The following is a 20,805-nucleotide window of genomic DNA, read 5'->3' on the forward strand; positions in this document are numbered from 1 at the left end:
GGTCGGTGAAAGGTTAGATATAAAACAAATACAATTAATGAATAATGACCTGTCAGCAACACATATATCACAGATTTACAATTGCTGTATAAATTATTTGGCTTCAAAGAATCAGTTTCTTCTGGCCTTCAACTTGCTATCTAAATGAGCTTCAATATTTTGCATCATAATTCTGTTTTGTAAGTAATTATTGCTCTAAATATTTATAGGAACAAGACTTGCTCTGGAAAAGAGGTTTATATAATAATGAGAACAATTGCTTTCTGAATCTAACCCATAGGTAAAAAGTTGTTATCTCTTCTAATAATAATATTTACTCAAATTTTCTAAATGATATGGTTGGGTGCAGGTGCTGTTGTGGCCGCTTAGTCAGACAACATGCTTGTTTCACTGCAAGTCTTGCTATGAAATACTCCGATGTGAAGCTGGGTGAAAACTATAATCAGGAAGTAGAAGAATGGTCAGTGGAAAAACACACAGAACAGACCTCTACTGATGCTTATGGAGTCATCAACTTCCAGGGTGGCTCTCACTCTTACAGGGCTAAGGCATGTATGATGTTTTCTTTCTTTCTGGATAGAGTGGTGGATGTTTCATTACCTTTCAAAACTGAAGGCTGAAAACCATGTCTCCCATACTGTGACAAATCAGTGCCCTCCACTATTCTAGGGTTTTTAGTTGTGATTTGAATTATTTCTAATTTCTATTCTTCATTTTATTTTCAGTAACACAAGTTATCAGAATTGGTTATATTCACATACAAGTTTACCTTAAAATTGCAAATGATCCTAAGAATTCATAATCACTTCAGCAGATTACAGTAAGAATTCAGTGTCACTGTTTCAGGCTTTGTGAAAATACATACATAGATATATACAAGCTTCCATATCTGTGTTGTGTGCTTACTCACTCCTCTTAAGTTTTTATAGGACCTGTCAAGAACGCTGTCTTCACCCTTTATTCATCGTTTCAAAACTGAAAATTTTAAGTTAGGGAGAGATGTGGAATATGGTTCTTTAGTACACTTGTTTGAAGTGATTAAAGTGAAATTGTATTGATCAGAATAACTAAGTTTTTTGGGAGGGGGATTTAGTTAAAAACAAGCATACCAATAACTAAAAATTTTGGAAAACAACTCTTGATTTCCAAGTGTATGTACTAGAGAGGCTAAAAGACTTGAAAATCTGGCATATTCTCTGCAAACATTTTCTAAAGGATTTCTAGTTGTGGTAGAAATTATTTAATGTCATGCAGCTATAAGCAGCAAGTTTAGAGCATGGCTCTTATGGCCAAACTGAAGTGCTGAAGGAAGGAGCTGTGTTCTTCATGCAGCTGTCTGAGCCCACAGGGGGGAAGTCAGGGCACTAGGTCAGATCACCTTTGTGGAGAGAAGGGCTCTTAACAGAGTTCTTTCATGTTCCTAATAGTGTGTGTGTTACTTTGTATGCATAATGGTGTTTAAAATTGCTGTAAATCTTTTCTACTCACTTCTTGCTTGTTTCTGCTGAGTGCTGGTGGGGTTACTAAAACCACTTTACTGGAATAGTGATTTCTTTTTTTTAAGTTAGAACTCAGTTCAAGTAGGGCTTAATTTCTGCATAATGTCTCCTGTTTGAATAGCTCACATTAAGGATACAGCAGTATTTTTTTTTTAACTGATCAACCATCTACTTAATCTTCTGCTGTTAGAACATAACAAGTGAAAAAATTCCTAGTTTTGAAGTTTTCTATTAAAGAATGTAGCTTTCCTGCCTACCAGGAATAAGGAAGGAGAAGCAAGCAACTGTCTTTCTGTAAAACTTTTCACAAGAGACATGAAATCTTCTCCCCCCAGTAGATGGCAGAACTTTTATAACTATTTTTGAATTTAATTTAGTATAATTTAGCATCATACAATGTGTTCATTAAGACTCAACTTCTCTGCCACTGTGCCAGCAGGGGGGAGTAACATGATCCTTCTATGGCTGTTCCCTTTCCAAATCTTGCTTTCAAAACTGTTGACTGTCTTGTCCTTAATTCTGGAGCACACAAAGTAAACATGTTCCTTTATTCTATCTGTCGTATTTTAAGAAAGTGCATTACATTTTCCATAGCCAGGAATAAAATAATGTACCCTGAAATACATCCTGGTTCTTCTTTTCATGCAGTCCTTCTGTGATGTTTTCTCATAAGAACCTTTTCCCTCTCTCCTTGTGCCTGCAGTACGTGCGATTGTCGTATGATACCAAGCCTGAAGCTATTCTGCAACTTATGCTTAAAGAATGGCAGATGGAGTTGCCGAAGCTTGTTATATCTGTACATGGGGGCATGCAGAAATTTGAACTTCACCCACGCATCAAACAGTTACTTGGCAAAGGTCTTATTAAAGCTGCAGTAACAACAGGAGCCTGGATTATAACTGGAGGAGTGAACACAGGTAAGGAAGTACCAATGAACTTGGAGTTAATGGGATTATTGTTTAGAAGAGACCAAAGATTTAATGGATGCATAGCTTCATTCCAAAGCAAAGTAAACTTGAGTGAGTTTGGTCAAGTGAAAGTAAAATAATACTTTTTGAACATGTCCTGGTGGAAGTGGGCTGCTGTTTTGTCTTGCAAAGAAAAAGAGCACAAAGGTGGGGCGGGTCTTGATTTTTGGGTCTTTTTGTTTGGTTTGGTGTTGGGGTTTTGTTTGGTGGTTATTTTTTCTTTTTTGTTCTTGAAGCTGCAAGAGGAAAAGCTTAATGTGATTAAGATAAGTACAATAATGTATTGGAACTCTTCAGTTCTTACTAGGCTAATGCATTGAATTGCTGGTATGTAGTACTTTTTTCACTATAGTAGCTGTAGTATGGTCTTTTTCTCTGTTGTGAGTTCCCAGATTCTTAAAGACCTGGTTAGTTAATAAAGCAGTTGTGTTTCTTAATAAGATGTGGCATTCGATACATTGGAATATTTTTGTGCACAAACAGGTGTTGCAAAACATGTTGGTGATGCTCTTAGAGAACATGCTTCCAGATCATCTCGAAAGATTTGCACTATTGGAATTGCTCCGTGGGGAGTGATTGAAAACAGAAATGACCTTGTTGGAAGAGATGTAAGGATTAAATATGTGACTGAAATAATGATTTACTTGACTTATTTTTTGACAAATCTGCTCAAGCTTGTTTTTTACTTGCTTTGCATTATTGATATACTTGCTTTACTCTGAAGGCACATTGACATCTGTGACTTGTGCAAGATCATTAGTGTAAACAAGTTGCAAAAAGCAAATGTGCTCCAGGAGGAGCTTGATCTCAAGCCTTTAATCTTTTTCCCCTGTCATTTATACTACCAGTTTGAATAACAAAAGTGTTCAAGTGTTACAGAGAATTCACCTTCAGGGAGAATGGTAAGGTGAAACAATTTTAAGGGGAGTCTTCAATGTTATTGTTTGCCAGAGCAGTCAGTTTTCCCCAAAGACCTTTTCAAAGCATGTTTTCTGTTATCCTTCAGAACATAATTCTTTTTGTGATAGTTATCTGCTTGCCTGCACAAAGAGCTACAGTTGCTGGGGTATAGTGACCCAAGGCATGCTTATGTGTCAGTGCTTCTTGTTGGGCAATCAATTCTTGTCTCTAGACAAAAAAAATTTATAGAAGTAAATCAAGTAAAAAATGTTTTTTTGTGCTTCTTCTTAGGTGGTTGCTCCATATCAAACCTTGTTAAACCCATTAAGTAAACTAAACGTCCTAAATAATCTCCATTCCCATTTCATCCTGGTTGATGATGGAACAGTTGGAAAGTATGGAGCAGAAGTTAAGTTGAGGAGGGAACTGGAAAAAACTATTAATTTGCAACGAATCCATGCAAGTAAGTAATTACAGTGCCTGAGGGCTGAGTGTTCCTATGCTTTAATGAAAACCATACTTCCACCAGACATCTGAACTAGGAAGTGGAAAAGTTAATCTTTTGTTTCTTTCAAGTCTGAATGATTATTTCACAAATTTCACCTGCTGCTTTGGACCCCAGATACTACTGTTAGTTTTAGGATTTTCTGGGACCAGAGTGGAAGGGTCTTTTGAATAAAGATGTCAGTTATGCTTTGGTAGAGCAAATCTTGACATCACTTGAGTTATTAGTATGTTGTCAGCCCTTACGGGTCTGATTGATTCATGTTTTTGACACTGATCACTTGCAGTTTCACAATAGGGCAACTGAGTTTGTAAAACATCATCCATGTTTGTGCAAAGCTGCCATTACTTCTTTTGATGTTTTCCCAGTTATGGAGCAACACATGTATGTTTTTTCTCTTCTAGGAATGCTTTTGCAATACTCCCTGTCAGTAGAGGGTTTCAGTGTAAGCGTGTTCAAATTGTATACGTGTTGTCATCTTTGGAAAGTGTTCAGGGGAGGGGAGGTGGGGGAAAGTAGAAGTCGAGTGCTCTAAAGAAAAATGTACACTTTTCTGCGTTAATTCAGGAATATTTCAGTCAAGAATCTCTTCTTGTTTTTTAAACAGCAGTTTTTTAAAGTGGATTCTTGTGTATTTATCAGTTTCTCTGCAGTGCTTTCCCCTCACCCACAACATAAATAGTGCTTGAAAGTGTGCATCACCAACAATTAAAATGTTTGGTGGGCAGCATTTTCAATTTAGTTCAGTTGAAGGCACATAACTTGTTTTGTTACCTATTTAATAAATCTTAGCTTTCTCTATCACTTACAGCATTGTTTGGTTTTTATTATTTATTTACAACTTTATAGGAATTGGCCAAGGTGTGCCTGTGGTGGCACTTGTATTTGAAGGTGGTCCCAACGTCATACTCACAGTTTTGGACTTCCTGCAAGAAAGTCCCCCTGTGCCAGTGGTGGTATGTGAAGGAACTGGTAGAGCTGCAGACATCCTGGCATATGTTCACAAGCAAACAGAGGAGGGAGGGTGAGTCCTAGCCCTGGTCACCAGACTATCAGCCACACATAGATGGGTTTGGAGACCTTTCCTTAATGAATTTGTGCAAGAGCTTTCTCTGTGGGAAGACACAGGCTAAAAGCAGAGAGTGTCATCTTGCCTGTGATGCAACTTTCCAGGCTGGCTGCAGTAGGAACTCTAGCTAAAGACCAAGGCTTGTTCCTCCCACATACCTTGTGCCAGTTGCACCAAATTCTGTAGTGTATGCTTGCTTTAGCAATACCTGCAGAAAGTAAAGGAAGAGTGTACACACTTATGTTCTTAATTACTGGAAACATTTTGGGTGTAACTTGCTATGTGCAGTAATTTTGTTACACCATTGTAACTAGAGGAGACAACTCTCTTGAAAGCCCTGTAGTAGTTACTGAACTGCTTGAAGGCACCACTTGACTACATTGAGTGGAAATACTTTCATGCAATTGGCTGTTGCATAGTAGTACCTTTTCTGAAAAGTGTTTCTACATTGTTTCTTCTGAGTAGTCTTTAAACTGAACTTTTTCCGCTCTTCTGTTCAGTGTAGAAAAGACTTGTGTCTTAAGTGTAATTTCAAATAATAAAAGGGATGTGCTTGAGCTCCGCAGTATTTACCTGTATAGTTAGTTGTCAGACTTGCATAAATCTTGAGTCCTCGTTGCAGGGACTGTCTCAGAGCCAGGAGGCAGGCATCTAACTTAGCAGTAAAATGAACAGTTTTGTCCATAGTAAGATCATAAGCAGGTCTTATTCAGAGGGGTGAGTACTCTGTTATTTTGTGTCAAAGTATTTCAGCTGACAATATCTCAGAACTGGGTATGGGAAAGAAAGGGAGAGAACCTGCGGTGCTTTTAGGAGGCAGCAGTAAAAAGAGATTAAGCAACCTATACTCCTTTCCGAAGGTTACCCAAGATTTTGCCACTCCAACAGTAATCAGCTTATAGATAGCAGGACAGTGAATGGACATGTTGAAACTAATTAAATGCATTGTTGTTACTGTTCATGTATAACAATGGGTCTTCCTGTTTGTTTGTTTGTTTGAATCTCAGGAATGTTCCTGAGGGTGCTGAGCCTGAAATAATTTCAACCATCAAAAAGACATTTAACTTTGGTCAAAGTGAAGCAGTTCATTTGTTTCAGACACTGCTGGAATGCATGAAAAAAAAAGAACTTGTAAGTAGGTCTTGCCATGAGAAGATTTATGCAAGGTGCATGCATTTGTGGATGTGTTAAATTGTAACTCAGTGTTGTATGTGATTAAGTCATGCAAAATAATTTCTGGATATAATGGATCTTTCAGTTATAAAAATTAGTAAAATACAGTTTTCATTTATATCTCATGGCCAAGAGGGACAATTCTTGTGATTATTTCTGGTTATCTGAGTGTCATTGTTTCCAAGGAGGAGGGGTAAACAGGATTCTCTGTGGTGTTTGTAGACAAGAGAAAATTGTAATCTTACTGGAAAAAGAAGTTCAGATTGATTAAAGAATGTAAAGAGTTTGTGATGTGCTTTTTCTCATAAAAGACTGGCTTGTGTGGTGCATGGTTAGAAAAACTATATGGAGTGGGCACTAAAGGTAAGTTCAAATTGAGCATAGGCTTAAATTACATTGAAGATAAAGTGACTTTTTAATATATCTCAATTCTTGACATAAAGGACCTGGAGCTAATCACCTTTGCCTGAAAATAACTTAAAAAAATTTCTCCTTATTTTACCATTTTGGACAGATTACAGTTTTTCATATTGGGTCAGATGAACATCAGGACATTGATGTTGCGATACTTACAGCATTGCTGAAAGGTGAGACTTCTAAGAGCGTCTGGGTTTTTCTGTTTTGTGTTTCTGTGGTGAATTATTTGTAAAATAATATAATCTGTGGAAATCTTTCGTTTTATGCAAACACCTCCTGTGTTCTCTGTAGTGAGAACAATAAACTTCTGTGTTGATAGTACAATACCGTATCATAAATGTTGAAATACATTTTATAACTTCATGGTGGATTACTTGGTTTGACCTTTCTAGGAAGGAAGAATGATGATTATCTTATGTTTTAATTAATTTGATTTTTTTGTCATTGTTTTTGCTTCTTAAGGCACAAATGCATCTGCATTTGACCAGCTTGTTCTTACACTTGCGTGGGATAGAGTTGACATAGCCAAAAATCATGTTTTTGTTTATGGGCAGCAATGGCTGGTATGTATTAAGCAGAATGATATCTTCTGAGAAACTCAACTTACTGTAAAGAATGAATCTTTTGACTTGTGTCGATAAAACCTGTAGAATACTGACAGAATTATTTTGAGTAAGGTGATTTTTGCATACTGTGTAGCTGTTTAATTATTGTGTAGTTGAAAGTGTTCCAAGAATTTTAGAAATGTGCTAGGAGCTCTTAAAAACAAGAGGAGAAAAGACATTGCACAAGATTAATTTTAGTCAGATGCTCTTTCTTCCTTACTGTTGCATAGCTACAGGATCCTTAAGAAGCATCTAGTAAAATGTTATGTATTAGCTACTGTTGGCAGCACTGCACTGTCCTTTGAGGGGGTAGGACAAAATGTCTGTTTCTTGCAGTCTGCAAATTAGTTTGAAAACTATATTGCATTGTCAAGCTTGCCTTTTTCCTGTATTACTGTAAAGATAAAATGTAACTTCATGTGGGTGTGCAGTCATACTGTAAGGCTCGTTGGTAGCAGTGGTGAGCACTTGTCTTTAAAGCAAGTTGGGCTTTAGATGTTTGATATCCTTGTGTTTCATCCAGTATCAATCTATGAGAAAAAGTGAACTGTGTTAAACCAACCGTCCACTTAGTCCTGTGTAATGGGACAGTAGGAGATACCTATGGAAGAATATAAGACTTCCTGATGAAGTCTTCAGAGTACTCCCTAATCCTGTAACTGTGAGAAGTTAATGGAGTTTCTGAACCAAGGGCAACATCTTTGTATATGTATATAAAAATATATTTATTTATTTAAATAAACCTTTGTATAAGGTTTCCTCAGCCCTGTAAGTGGATGAGGTTGATATGTAATCTAAGCACACTTACTTTTGTGCTGCTCCATTTTATGGTCTTTCTCCAGGCTCTATCTTGTTCCTTATTTATTGCAGGTTGGCTCCCTGGAACAGGCAATGTTAGATGCCCTTGTGATGGATAGAGTTGCATTTGTGAAACTGCTGATTGAAAATGGAGTAAGCATGCACAAATTCCTTACGATTCCCAGGCTTGAAGAACTTTATAACACAGTAAGTAAATGATTGCTTTATAAGCTACTTCTAGAACAGCTTTTTGTTTGCTCAGTGTTGTATACTAGGTTGTGTGCACCAGTCTGAAGTGCCAGTAGAAAGGAATTCTGTGTGTATTCCTGTAAATATAAATGTTTATTCTTCAAAACTGGTTTGTATTTTAATAATACTAAAAGAAAAAGAAAAATCCCACAACATAATGCTGCTGCTTGTATTCTGGGTTGGTTTGTGTTTTTTTCTTTCTCCTTTTTGGATGTATTGAGGGTGTATTAATTGTGTCCCAAATTAAAACACAAGTAAAATGAGACAAAAAAGGAAATAGTCTACAGCTAATGCAGTAGTTTGAAATATTTGCATTTTTTTGATGGCTAAATTTGAAAATCCCTTAGAAAGTAGGGAATTTTTTTTTCTTTACCCAACATGCAAAAATATTTGGCTTCTACTGTAATCTTCTCATGTTGTCGCTGCACTTTTAATTTCTCATTCCAATGTTTTTCCCCTCTTTTTTATAAAGAAACAGGGCCCAACTAACCCAACACTCTTTCATCTTGTTCGGGATGTCAAACAGGTATGCTGCAAATGTAAAAATCTGTCAACCTAGCAATGCTAGGGGTTTTTTATGATTCCTTATGTATGACTGTCAATGCAACTGCAGTCATTCTGTTGTTTGCAATACTTGCTGTATGCTTAGTGCCCTGCTGCCAGAAAGGTGTTAAACCTGATAAGCATTTGTCTTTTTCATCTTGCTCATGAATGTTTTGCTTTTTGGAGGGATTGAAAGTTGATACTGCAGACTGGGTGTAATTTTCTTTGTTAAAGCAATAGACAAAAAGCATTTAGCAACCCTCCCAACAGAGTGAATATCTACCCTGCTAGGGAATGTCATACAGAAGCTATATAACCTTTTATTTTTTGAGACTGATAAATATTGAGCCAGGTAGATGATTTGGGTTTGTTGTTTTTTAACTAAAACTACCTCTTGTATTTCTAGGGAAATCTTCCTCCCGGATATAAAATCAACCTGATTGATGTGGGGCTGGTTATTGAATATCTGATGGGAGGAACCTATAGATGCACCTATACAAGGAAACGCTTTAGAGCTATATACAACAGTCTCAGTGGAAACAATAGGGTATGTGGCAGTTGGAGAGCAGGACATGCTGATTCATATCTTCTCAATTTAACAAAAAAAAGTTTGGAGAAAACTGGAGATGTATTGTTCTTCTTGTCAATTGTCTGGTTATTTTAAAGGCAGTTAGGGCCAAGGAGGGCAATTGGTAATTCTTGGGACTGAGGGCAAAAAAACGTTTTTGTTCTCTTGTTCCTTATTCTAGCATGTCTAAATTCCTTCTCTGTTACTCCCCCTTTTCCTACTCATAGGGGAAAAATGGGCTCTAAACGTGCAGATTCACCACAGCTTGGGCTGTAGAAATCTTAGCTTCTTGTAAAGCAACCTGATGTGACTACCTACTTTGTGACTTATTAAAAATCTGAAACAAAGAAAAAGCCTGTTAAATATTCACTGAAAATTCTGGTTGTTGCTGTTATTTAAGTTCATCACTGTTTCAGTAGCAAAGTAGTTGTTTTAAGTGCTCAACTAAGTATCTAACTCTAAACAGATGATTTTATAATGCCTAGCGGGTAAGAGTAAAGAAACCAAACCAAATTCCTTTCTCTTGTTACAGCGATCTGGGCGAAATCCTTCAAACACTACTCCTCAGATGTGTAAAAGCCATGAGTCTTTTGGTAACAGAGCAGACAAGAAAGAAAAAATGCGCCACAATCACTTCATCAAAACAGCACAGCCATACAAACCAAAGGTACAGATGTGTGAGGGGAATATGTGGGGTTTAAGTAGTAAGAGTGGACAACCTGGTTGAAATCCAAGAGGCGCTGAAGTGTGAGTAGCAGCAGGTTTACTGACTTCATTAAAGCTGGAATTTCAGCCTTGCTTTTGTATTTGTTTATAAACTGTCTCACATGCTTACAGGATTCTGCAGAATGTTTATGAAAATAGTCTTCTGAATTAACTTTTCTATGTTAGGGAGCAAAAAGCTTATCTTTGGCACAGTTCTAGCAATGAGGGGGATTCACATGGCTTTGTAGATGGAGCAAGATTTGGCTGTGTGTTTGCTATAAGCAGACTCCTTGAGTTTCCTCATTTGTATGTACATTAGTTACTGCTTTTCTTTTGATCTGTAAATCAAAGTAATTCAGTCTCCCAGTTATTAAAATGAATTGGACTCAACTGAATTTTTTTCTAAAAGTGTCACTGCTTTTCAAGTCTTCCGAAATTGATTTTTCTTTTCTAGAATCATATATACTTTGCTATCGGATCACTCAGCATTTTATTTCATGTTATGTAAGGACCAAGTTCAGATACCTGAAATTTAACTTTATTTTTCAGATTGACACTGGTGCAGAAGAGGGAAAAAAGAAGAGAACCAAAGACGAAATAGTAGACATAGATGATCCTGAAACGAGACGCTTTGCGTATCCTCTCAACGAGCTTTTACTCTGGGCAGTGTTAATGAAGAGGCAGAAGATGGCCCTCTTCTTCTGGCAGCATGGGGAGGAGTCCATGGCAAAAGCATTAGTTGCTTGCAAAGTGTATCGTTCAATGGCATATGAAGCAAAACAAAGTGACCTTGTTGATGACACATCAGAGGAACTGAAACAGTATTCCAAGTAATTTACATTTTTATCATTTAAAGGTTTTTTTCTTGAAATCCATAATAAAGATAGTTGTCTATACATGAACAAACCCCAAATTATTCTATTAGGACACCTGAAGACAATTCTTCTTTGCAAAAAGGATTAAGTAGCACTCTAGTAGAAGTTTTGTATTAGATATTGCTCTCTTTTGGTACCTGTTGCAAGTGGTGATTTATAGCTAAATTAAAATGACACTGAATATGCCACTTGCTTCCATGTGATTCCTTTGCATATTTCAACAGTCACAGATTCACATGTTGCAGCTACAAATTGCTGTACAGTGTATCTATACAGAAGGGCCAGGATATAGTCTACTCAAGCTGTGCTACTGGAAATTTGTTTGTTTAAGAAAATTAAACCTAAACTCCAGTGTTGGCTTTTCTTATTCTAGTGAGTTTGGTCAACTGGCAGTTGAACTGTTAGAACAGTCCTTCCGACAAGATGAAACCATGGCAATGAAATTACTGACCTATGAGCTTAAAAACTGGAGCAACTCGACTTGTCTGAAGCTGGCAGTGTCATCAAGGCTTCGTCCATTTGTAGCACATACTTGTACCCAGATGTTGTTATCAGATATGTGGATGGGAAGGCTGAACATGAGGAAGAATTCATGGTACAAAGTAAGCACTATTGCAGTTTGGCTTAAAAAGGATCAACAATTTATTTTTAAGTGAAAGGAAAGCATGTTTCTAATTACTATTAGTACAAAGCTTTCACAACCATAGCTTATGTTAAGATATCCTGTGAAACAGTCTCCTGTAACATAAATAAAATTGGAAGTATGTGTTGATAACTCTTCTGATACTCTTATCTTTTTGAATAAGGTACAGGAATATAGAAGGCATAAATCAGGCAAGTAGTCTTTAATCAGAGGTTTAAAGAGATCGTGAGAATACTAATCCACTACTAAAACAGTGGTAAAAAATATTAACAGACAAAAAAAAAACCCACTGTAAGAATACAGTTTAATGCATTTTGGCTGTTTAGAGGCAGCAGCACATGAGACTTGATGTATGTAGAAAAGCTTCCTGTATATGCTATTTTGGAGGAAGAAACTGAGCAAAAGCATGGCACAGAATGAAAGGAGGGTAGACAAATCAGGGATAGGTTTTCCAATGGTGACCTTTGTGATATAGACCAGTTGAGTCAAAATGGGAGTTGCATATGTCTTTGAGATGGTGTACCAAAGCCTAATTGTTATTAGGAATATAATGAAAAACAACTTTCCTACAAAATATCTACAAGCATAATTTAACTTGTGACCTACTAAAATCCTCTTTCATAACTGATTAACTACTTTCTTGCTTGCTTTTGTAACAGGCTAATGGCAATAAATATCTTTCATGTATTCTCTTCATCATTACATTAGCTCATTTTTCTACCATAAATTAAGAAAAACCAACCCCTCATAAGCAAACAAAATGTTCCCCCTTCCCCACTCCATCCAAATGCTACCAAACCCCCAGCTTCCACGTGGATGTGTGTCATAAGTATATCTTGACAGTTTGACAGTTTGAGTTTTTGGGAATGGATTAAAGAATAGAATGTAAATAGAATGTCTCTGGATCTTCAGGTGTGGAATACATTCTTTCTAATGGCTTTTGGTGCTAGAATTTCTTGATTCTTACACTTTTCTGTATCTTCAATTTAAGAGTTACTCTATATGTGATCCTAGTCTCTTCAGTGTACATATAAGTAATAAAATCTAATTATTTTCTATTTTTCCCTCAATATCAAGTGATTGAAATTTTGATAATATGTTTTCAGAGAACATTCTGTGTGTTGGGATATTCTGATGCTTCAGTGTAGCTGTGAACTATTTGCACTGAGTCTTCATCTTTTCCAGGTGATACTGAGTATTTTACTCCCTCCTGCTATACTGCTGTTGGAATATAAGACCAAGGCTGAAATGTCACATATTCCTCAGTCTCAAGATGCTCATCAAATGGCAATGGATGACAGTGAAAACAACTTCCAGAATGCAGCAGATGAAATACCTATGGTAATGTAGGGCAGAGGGACAAAAAGCAATTATTTCTAACGTAAATAATTACATTTTTAAATCCAAGAGTTAAAATGAGTTTCCAGAAGCATGTTTATCTATGTTTGTGAAGTTAACTGGCCTTTCATTTTAGGAGGTGTTTAAAGAAGTAAGGATCTTGGACAGTACTTTAGAAAAGAATGATATGGAGACTCCAGCAAAACCTAAAAGACTTCCAATTACACAGAAATTTATGCATTTTATCATGCACCAATTGTGAAGTTTTGGTTTAATACGGTGAGTTTTCTTCTGTGTAACTGTGCATTTTATTTGGAAATCTACTGAAGTTTTTGGGGTTCTTTTCTTGACATGTAGCTGTGTGACCTGAATCGCAGCTTAGGAGCTTTTTTAAAAACAACAGAAAAACCCCTTAGCTTGCTAAACTGGAAATGAGAAATACTTGAAACTGCATATGCATTGCTCCATGTTTCTGCTTTTTTTGGAGTTCATTATGTTTGCTTTGAGAATATTTTTTTAAAACTAAGAGAGTAATTACATGGCCATTTTATTGTGGCCGGAGTAATTAAATTTCATCAGTTGTTAGGAAGAATTCTGTAATTTATTAGGCTGAAGTGTTCATGCCCAGGTTTTGTTTAAATTACTGTAATAGAAACTCTAAGAATTTGTATTAGAGGAAAAATAGCTGTAATAAGAACAAAGCTTTGCTAACAAGAAATAGCTTATTACAGCTATTTTCCTCCTCTCAGAGAATTTTTTATCCCTTATATAAGTATAACTGTGTCTGCTTAAAGGGGTAAATATAGTACTGTAATCCTACTTGAAGTTTTTGTTGTATACCACATCAAAAGATTCTATGCACATCTATAAAGAACCCTTCAGTAATTATATGTATAATTTTAGGTTGGTTTTTTTTTTTTTTTTTAGTTGGCATACTTGGGATTCCTCATGCTCTACACATTTGTGGTTCTTGTAAAAATGGAAGAATTGCCATCCGTTCAAGAGTGGATTGTTATTGCTTACATTTTCACATCAGCAATTGAGAAAATTCGTGAGGTAGGCCTGGAACAATCTGGGATTATCATTTTCCTTGACAATTAAAATAGTGTGCTTTAAACTGTGTTTATAAACAAGAGAACATAAATTTCAGGCATCAGACTACATGATGTAACACTGTGGTGAGTTGACCATGGGTGGACATCAAGTCCTCTCCTCAGCTGGACAGTGGAGAGAAAATCCAACCAAAGGCTCAACCAAGATCAGGACAGGGAGAAATAGAGATCACTCACCCATTACTCTTATGGACAAAATAAACTCAGGGAAAATCAATTTATTACAAATAATTAGTAGTAGAATGAGGAGAAATAAGAGTTAAATCTTAAAACACTTTCCTCCCTGCTCCTTTCTTCCCATGCTTAACTTTATTCAAAATTTTCTCTGTCTTGTTACCCCTTGGTGGCAGGGGTACAGGGAACAGGGTTTCAGTCAGATCAGTTCATCACATGTTTGTGCAGCTCTTGCCTCCTCAGGAGGAAGACACATCACCCTGTGTCCCTGTTCCAGGGAAAGAAAGAAAAAAAACCCAACAACCCAACAAAACAAACAAACAAACAAAAAAATCAAATTCCTTCATTGTTCAGAGAGAAGTAAGCACACATCCTCCTTGTCCTTGTGCAGCTGACACAGTTAAACACTGGTTTTGATTCCTCAGTGTAGAACAGTTATCCTTGTCAATAGATATTTTATTTTTGCAAGTTTTGCAAGTATAAAGCTGTTGCTGATTCAGGTATTTCAACCCATGTGCAATAAATGTGAGACGACTTTTTTTTTTGTTGCAGATTTTTATGTCAGAGGCTGGAAAGATTAATCAGAAGATTAAAGTGTGGTTCAGTGATTACTTCAATATCAGTGACACTGTTGCCATTGTCACTTTCTTCATTGGGTTTGCGTTAAGATTTGGAGCAAAGGGGAATTTTGGTGGAAACACTTATAGAGAAAATTATGTCTTTGTTGCTGGAAGAATAACATACTGTCTCAATATAATTTTTTGGTATGTGAGATTACTGGATTTTCTAGCTGTAAATCAACAGGCTGGCCCTTACGTTATGATGATTGGGAAAATGGTAAGTCCTATTTCTGTTACTGGTTTTTGTTTGTTTGTTTGTTTTTCCAATTGAAATAAGGTTTTTTTGCTGCATCCAATTATATAATTGAGAAGTTTTATTTAGTTAACTTATCCTGGTGTCAGCAACTCAATGTGCACAATTAGCTAGCTGGAATGTAATGTGTTTCAAAATAAGTAATGATCAGAAGGTCTCTATTATGGAGCTTTCTATGTCACATCCGTAAAAATCTGGGAAATCTTTTGGGTTTGGTCTGATTTGTTCTTAGATGACAAAAGAGTGAAAATACTTTTTACATGAGTTATCTAGCATTGCTTCCCTTTTGGATATGAGATTTTTTTGTAGTCTTAATTTTTTTGCCTGTGTGCTCTCTAGTCCCAAGATTTTAATTTACTTTCTATTCTGAAGCACCTTCCTGTTTAGTGCTGTGGAAAACTGGGAATAGATTGTGTTCTGTTCTTGTCTCACATAGAAAATAACAAAATTGTTTAAATTTAAAATAATTACTGTCAGTGAGCTATTTTAAATGTTAAGAGAGATTTTAAGGCTTGAGTACTGAATATACAAAGGTGAAAGGGATGAAGGGATGTTTGGTTTTTTTGCCCCTATAAAATGATTCCTACAAAGTTGAGCCCTTAAAGAGGAAGGCATCAAGCTGCTCATTTCTCACTTTGGTTTCTTACTAGAGGCATGGGTTCTGTCAGCCTTTGGAAAACTAGATTTGTGTTTTGTGCACCTATTAGGAAGTGCATTTAGGAAGGAATGCTATTCATCCACACAATAGGTATTTGAGTTACAAAGGATTTACTCAGTTGCTTTTGGAGAAAGATACTAAATACAAAATAATTTTTTTACAGGGTTTGTTAAGTCACAAATTTTTTTCACTGAAATGTATGTGTGTCCTAGGTGCTTTTCCTTAGATAAATACATAGAATTCATCAAGCTTATACTGTCACTGTGAAAGTGTTTAAAGTTGTGAAATGATGACCCTGTTGGTTAACTGACTTCTTTGTGTTAACAGGTGGCCAACATGTTTTACATTGTGGTGATTATGGCACTGGTACTGCTCAGTTTTGGTGTTCCCAGGAAGGCAATATTGTATCCTGATGAGGGACCCTCTTGGACTCTTGCTAGAGATATTGTGTTTCATCCATACTGGATGATTTTTGGTGAAGTGTATGCCTATGAAATTGATGGTAAGATGCTTAGATTTGGAAGCAAGTAAGGAGAAAACAAACTCTGATTAAGGTCTTCTAAAGGTCTTAATGAAATTCTAGTTTTATGAAATGTAATGCTTAGTGCTGTTGAGGTTGATTCCAGTCATTGGATTATCTCATTTTTGTGGGTTGCATCTATTAACTTCTTGACTTGACTTTTCATTATCCTTAACGAAGCTTGAATGGCTAGAATGAAAACTCAGTTTACTCACAGTTTTGCACAAGGATGTTTCTAGGAAGGTTTTGGAATTTCCCCCAAGGCTATCATACCAAAATTTTGTCTGTGGGGGTGTATTAGGCTTTTTAAAAATCCAATAATGTGATTATTCCATAGTATTAATCAGAAACTTTGTCTCCTGTAGTTTTCTACCATATTTGTAAATAGATGGAAACACTGGAATTGCAGAGCCATTGTAAAATATTAGGTCGTTGCAATCTGTGATAATGATCTTTGTTTTCCTCTATCTATGCCTGCTGGCAGTTTTAAAGTTTTATTTGCTCTGTGTCTTTTTTTCCCCAATGCAGTATGTGCAAATAATTCTGATGAGAAAGTTGCTCATCTCTGTGGCCCAGGGACATGGTTGACCCCGTTTCTTCAAGCTGTCTACCTCTTTGTACAGTACATAATTATGGTTAATCTCCTTATTGCATTTTTCAAGTAAGTGTAAGAATAACTGTTAATTTTTGCTCATACTTTAAGTTTCTATTACACTGCAGTAAGATGAGAAGATACACAGAACTGATGCCAGTTCAAAGCAATCCCATTTGCTGCAAGTATTTTCAGGTTCTTAGGCTGGACTGCAAGCTCCTGACTTAAGTAGGGAAGTCTGTGGTGTGACTGGTGTATGTCACATCTGTGAGGACAGGGAATCAGAAGAGAATTGGAAAGCATTTTGTGACTTATCTATGTCAGAAAATAAAACTCTTTCAAGACCTGTACTTTTTCTGTTGTTCCTAAATTCATTTAACATGCACTAGTTGGGTGAGATGAACTGTGGTATGCTGTCTTTTACAGTTCTCTGCAAGTGTTTGATTTATAGGAATAAGGAGCTCACTAACAATGAAGAATTGCAGACAGCAGAATGAATGTCGTTTGTTATAAAAATCTGGGTTTTGTTAGAAATATATTATTTGGTTTAGCAAACTTCACATTTGGTCTCAGTGTAAATTATTTCTGAGGAAGGATACTGAGATGTAAGCAGATGAGAAATTTTTCAACCCTGTTCTTACTGCTTTGAATCAGTGTTTTCTTGACTGTTTCCAGTTTCTACTAAAATAATTTTACAGTAAAAGACTAGTATATGTTTTTTTTCCCTTACTGCCTTCAGAACTCAAGATTGTAATGAAAGTGTTGAAAAAAATGAAACAAACAAACAAAAAAACCACCCCCTACACCCTCCCAGCACCCCAAAAACCACCTTGATGTGTTAATTATTTTCTGTTCCCTTTCAGCAACGTGTATTTACAAGTCAAGGCAATTTCAAACATCGTGTGGAAGTATCAACGGTATCATTTCATTATGGCTTACCATGAAAAACCTGTTCTGCCTCCACCACTTATTATTCTTAGCCACATGGCTTCCCTCTTCTGTTGTATATGTAAAAGAAGAAAGACAGACAAGACTTCAGATGGGCCAAGTATGAACTGTTACTATAAAAAAATTTACAGTAACGTTTTGATAAGATAAAAATCTGTCAGAAAAGTGGTATGGTCTTGGTTATTATGTATATGCTTAAGAAAGTAAAAGTATGTCTTAGTTTTCCATCTTTTTAATATCAAATAAGTCTAATTCTGTCCAAAGTCCCAGTGTTTGTATGAAGGGTATAATGCACAGCCACAAGAAATGTGCAGTGAAACTAACTTACACCAAAACAGACAAAAAAGGAGATTAGATGTCCTGTTGCTAATGAGAGAAGGTTGTTTTTTTTTCTTTCTGGAAGGCTTCTGTTCTTATTGGAAACCCCTTAAAAAATCTGATAAAGGGGAAAAAAGAAAGAAGTTCCCTAGGTGATAAAATCCAGAAGATGAAGGTAGCTTATGCCTCAAATAAAAAAGAATTGGAGGGGCAGGAATGTGGGGAATCATAGAATGGCTCAGGGACCTTAGACATCAGCTACTCCAACCTTCCTGCCATGGGCAGGGATTCTTCCTATTGAGGCAAAGTTGCTCAAGGCCTCATCCAAATGGACCTTGAACACCTCCAGGGAGGGGACATCCACAACTGTCTCTGGGCAGTCTGTTTCAGAGCCTCACCACCTGAGAGTGGGAGAACTTCTTCCTAAGATTCAATCTAAATCTATTCTTCTGCAGTTTAAAACCATTTCCCCTTGTCCTTTTGCTGAGCACTCTTGTGAAAAAAGTCCCTCTCCAGCCTTGCTGTAGATTGCCTTCAGGTATTGGAAGGCAAATACAAGGTTCCCAAGAATGAGAGAGTTGTTGTGCAGATCCTCTCAGAATTAGAATTTTTATTTTAGCAAAAATCTGGGACCTTGAACTTTTTTCTAGCAAGGAGTGAGGAAGGGTCTTAGGTGGCACTGTGTATTTTGTTGGTTTTGGTTTTGTGTGCCTTTTTTATTTTTAAGACCCTTTGTAGTGTTGTGGCTGTGAGTTATCAGCACTTGTACTACTTCACTACACATTCACCTTCTTAACTGTTTAATCTCTCTTTAGAACTCTTCCTAACAGAAGAAGATCAAAAGAAACTTCATGATTTTGAAGAGCTGTGTGTTGAGATGTATTTCAATGAAAAGGATGATAAATTTCATTCTGGAAGTGAGGAGAGGATTCGAGTCACATTTGAACGGTAGAGTATTTACAAGTAAAATTTTTGAATAGAGAAGCTTAGAATTTTTGCAGGTTTTTTAGATGTTCTTTAGGGAGGGCAAAATATAGTTCAGGAATTTGTCTTTAAGTCTTTCCAGTGAAATGAAGAAACTGATACTGTGATTGATGCTTCCTGATCTGCAGCAGCCCTCAGTAAGCTGAGGCATTCGTATCACTTAGTTTTGCATGATGTTTCAATAAGCTGATAACTTTGAAAAAGTGCTGTAGGCCCTGTATTGATGTGTATGTTAATTCTGTGATTCAGAAATATGTACAAATGCTTTATTACAAAACAGTCCAATGCTGCAGTGTATACCAACTTGCAAATGCAGAGGTTTTTTTCCCTTATTAAATGGGCAGTAAGGGTTGCAGAGATGTTTCTTTTGCATGTTGAGGAAAACGACTTTCATAGCTACTTCATAATTTGATTTTTCTTAGGGTGGAACAAATGTGCATTCAAATAAAGGAAGTTGGTGATCGTGTCAACTACATAAAACGGTCATTACAGTCTTTAGATTCACAGATTGGCCACCTACAGGATCTCTCTGCTCTGACTGTGGATACTTTGAAAACGCTGACTGCACAGAAGGCTTCAGAAGCTAGTAAGGTTCATAATGAAATCACACGGGAATTGAGCATTTCCAAACATTTGGCACAAAACCTCATTGAGGATGGCTCTCTAAGATCATCTGTGTGGAAAAAGCACAGCATTGGAAATGTCTTCGGTTCTTTTCCACAAGGAGGCCTTGAAAGTAACAATGCTTTACTCTGTAACATTGCTATACGAGATGAAAAAGAAGCCCAACATAAGACAATTGGTCAGGAGTTAGCTCCAGTTCCCCGAAGAGAAGAAATAAACTTTCAAGAGGCAGGTTCCTCAGGCAGTGCCTTATTTTCAAATGCTGTTTCCCCTCCAGAACTCCGCCAACGAATACAGGCTGCAGAGATCTCAAAATCAGTTGGTAAAAGTAAAAAATTAGGCAACTCATCCAACAGCATGCCACATGTAACATCCCCAACAGCTAAATTTTTTGTTAGCACTCCATCTCGGCCCAGTTGCAAAAGTCAGCTGGATTCTTCAGCAAAGCATGAAGAGACTGTTTTCTCTAAGGCCACAGAAGGAGATAATAATGTAGAATTTGGTGCATTTGTGGGTAAGTATAACAAAGTAGATTCTGAATGTCCTGAAGTCATAATTAGCTGCTCTTATCCTCTTGCTTCTGGCTCTGCTTGCCTTGCTTTCACCCAACCTTGTGTTGAAAATGGAGGATACATTAATTGTGGTTTTATTCATGATGAGAGTGACACTAATGATAACTACAGCTGCAGAGTTGACAAATGTGATCAGCAGTCCTCTGTCAACTTATCGAAGAACAACCCCCAAAGGAAGTTCTGTTTGTCAGCTGGCGACTTGACATCAACAGTCAACCGTGGTGGCTCACATGGAAAATTGAATATTAAAGATGAACTTTCAAAAAGTCAGCATGTCTATGCAATGGAACTACAAAACCAAGATTTATGTTCTAACATCCTTATGGGACTACTTCATAAACTGTGGACCAAATCTAAGCCACAAGGTTTGACTTATCAAGAATTGTATAGTATTTTGGGTGTATTCCGGTTGCAGGTGACTTTATCTACCATTTTGCTCTGCTTTTGTTTGCTTTTAACATCTCTAATTTCCCTACGTTGCTTGTATTTTTTTACTTAAATTACCATTTCTTTATAATTCTGTCACATAGACAATATTTTTCTGAAAAACATAGCTAGTTGTTGAGTACAGCAGT

The 20,805-nt window shown here is 36.6% G+C and overlaps 1 protein-coding gene across 1 annotated transcript in view; it reads left to right on the forward strand.

Moving 5' to 3' along the window:
* The window catches only part of TRPM7 (transient receptor potential cation channel subfamily M member 7), a 54,584-nt gene that overhangs the window by 23,486 nt on the left and 10,293 nt on the right, over nucleotides 1–20,805 (forward strand). The window contains 24 exon segments of the mRNA XM_030456735.1: nucleotides 350–548; nucleotides 2,203–2,416; nucleotides 2,951–3,075; nucleotides 3,659–3,830; nucleotides 4,722–4,896; nucleotides 5,949–6,072; nucleotides 6,629–6,701; nucleotides 6,994–7,094; nucleotides 8,007–8,141; nucleotides 8,656–8,709; nucleotides 9,133–9,273; nucleotides 9,827–9,961; nucleotides 10,549–10,829; nucleotides 11,248–11,476; nucleotides 12,703–12,858; nucleotides 12,992–13,076; nucleotides 13,079–13,134; nucleotides 13,783–13,911; nucleotides 14,694–14,978; nucleotides 16,000–16,174; nucleotides 16,721–16,853; nucleotides 17,648–17,832; nucleotides 18,866–18,998; nucleotides 19,457–20,595. Of these exon segments, the coding sequence (XP_030312595.1) occupies nucleotides 350–548; nucleotides 2,203–2,416; nucleotides 2,951–3,075; nucleotides 3,659–3,830; nucleotides 4,722–4,896; nucleotides 5,949–6,072; nucleotides 6,629–6,701; nucleotides 6,994–7,094; nucleotides 8,007–8,141; nucleotides 8,656–8,709; nucleotides 9,133–9,273; nucleotides 9,827–9,961; nucleotides 10,549–10,829; nucleotides 11,248–11,476; nucleotides 12,703–12,858; nucleotides 12,992–13,076; nucleotides 13,079–13,134; nucleotides 13,783–13,911; nucleotides 14,694–14,978; nucleotides 16,000–16,174; nucleotides 16,721–16,853; nucleotides 17,648–17,832; nucleotides 18,866–18,998; nucleotides 19,457–20,595 (4,634 nt within the window).

Source organism: Calypte anna, chromosome 10 (assembly GCF_003957555.1).
Source record: "Calypte anna isolate BGI_N300 chromosome 10, bCalAnn1_v1.p, whole genome shotgun sequence".
NCBI lineage: Eukaryota > Metazoa > Chordata > Aves > Apodiformes > Trochilidae > Calypte > Calypte anna.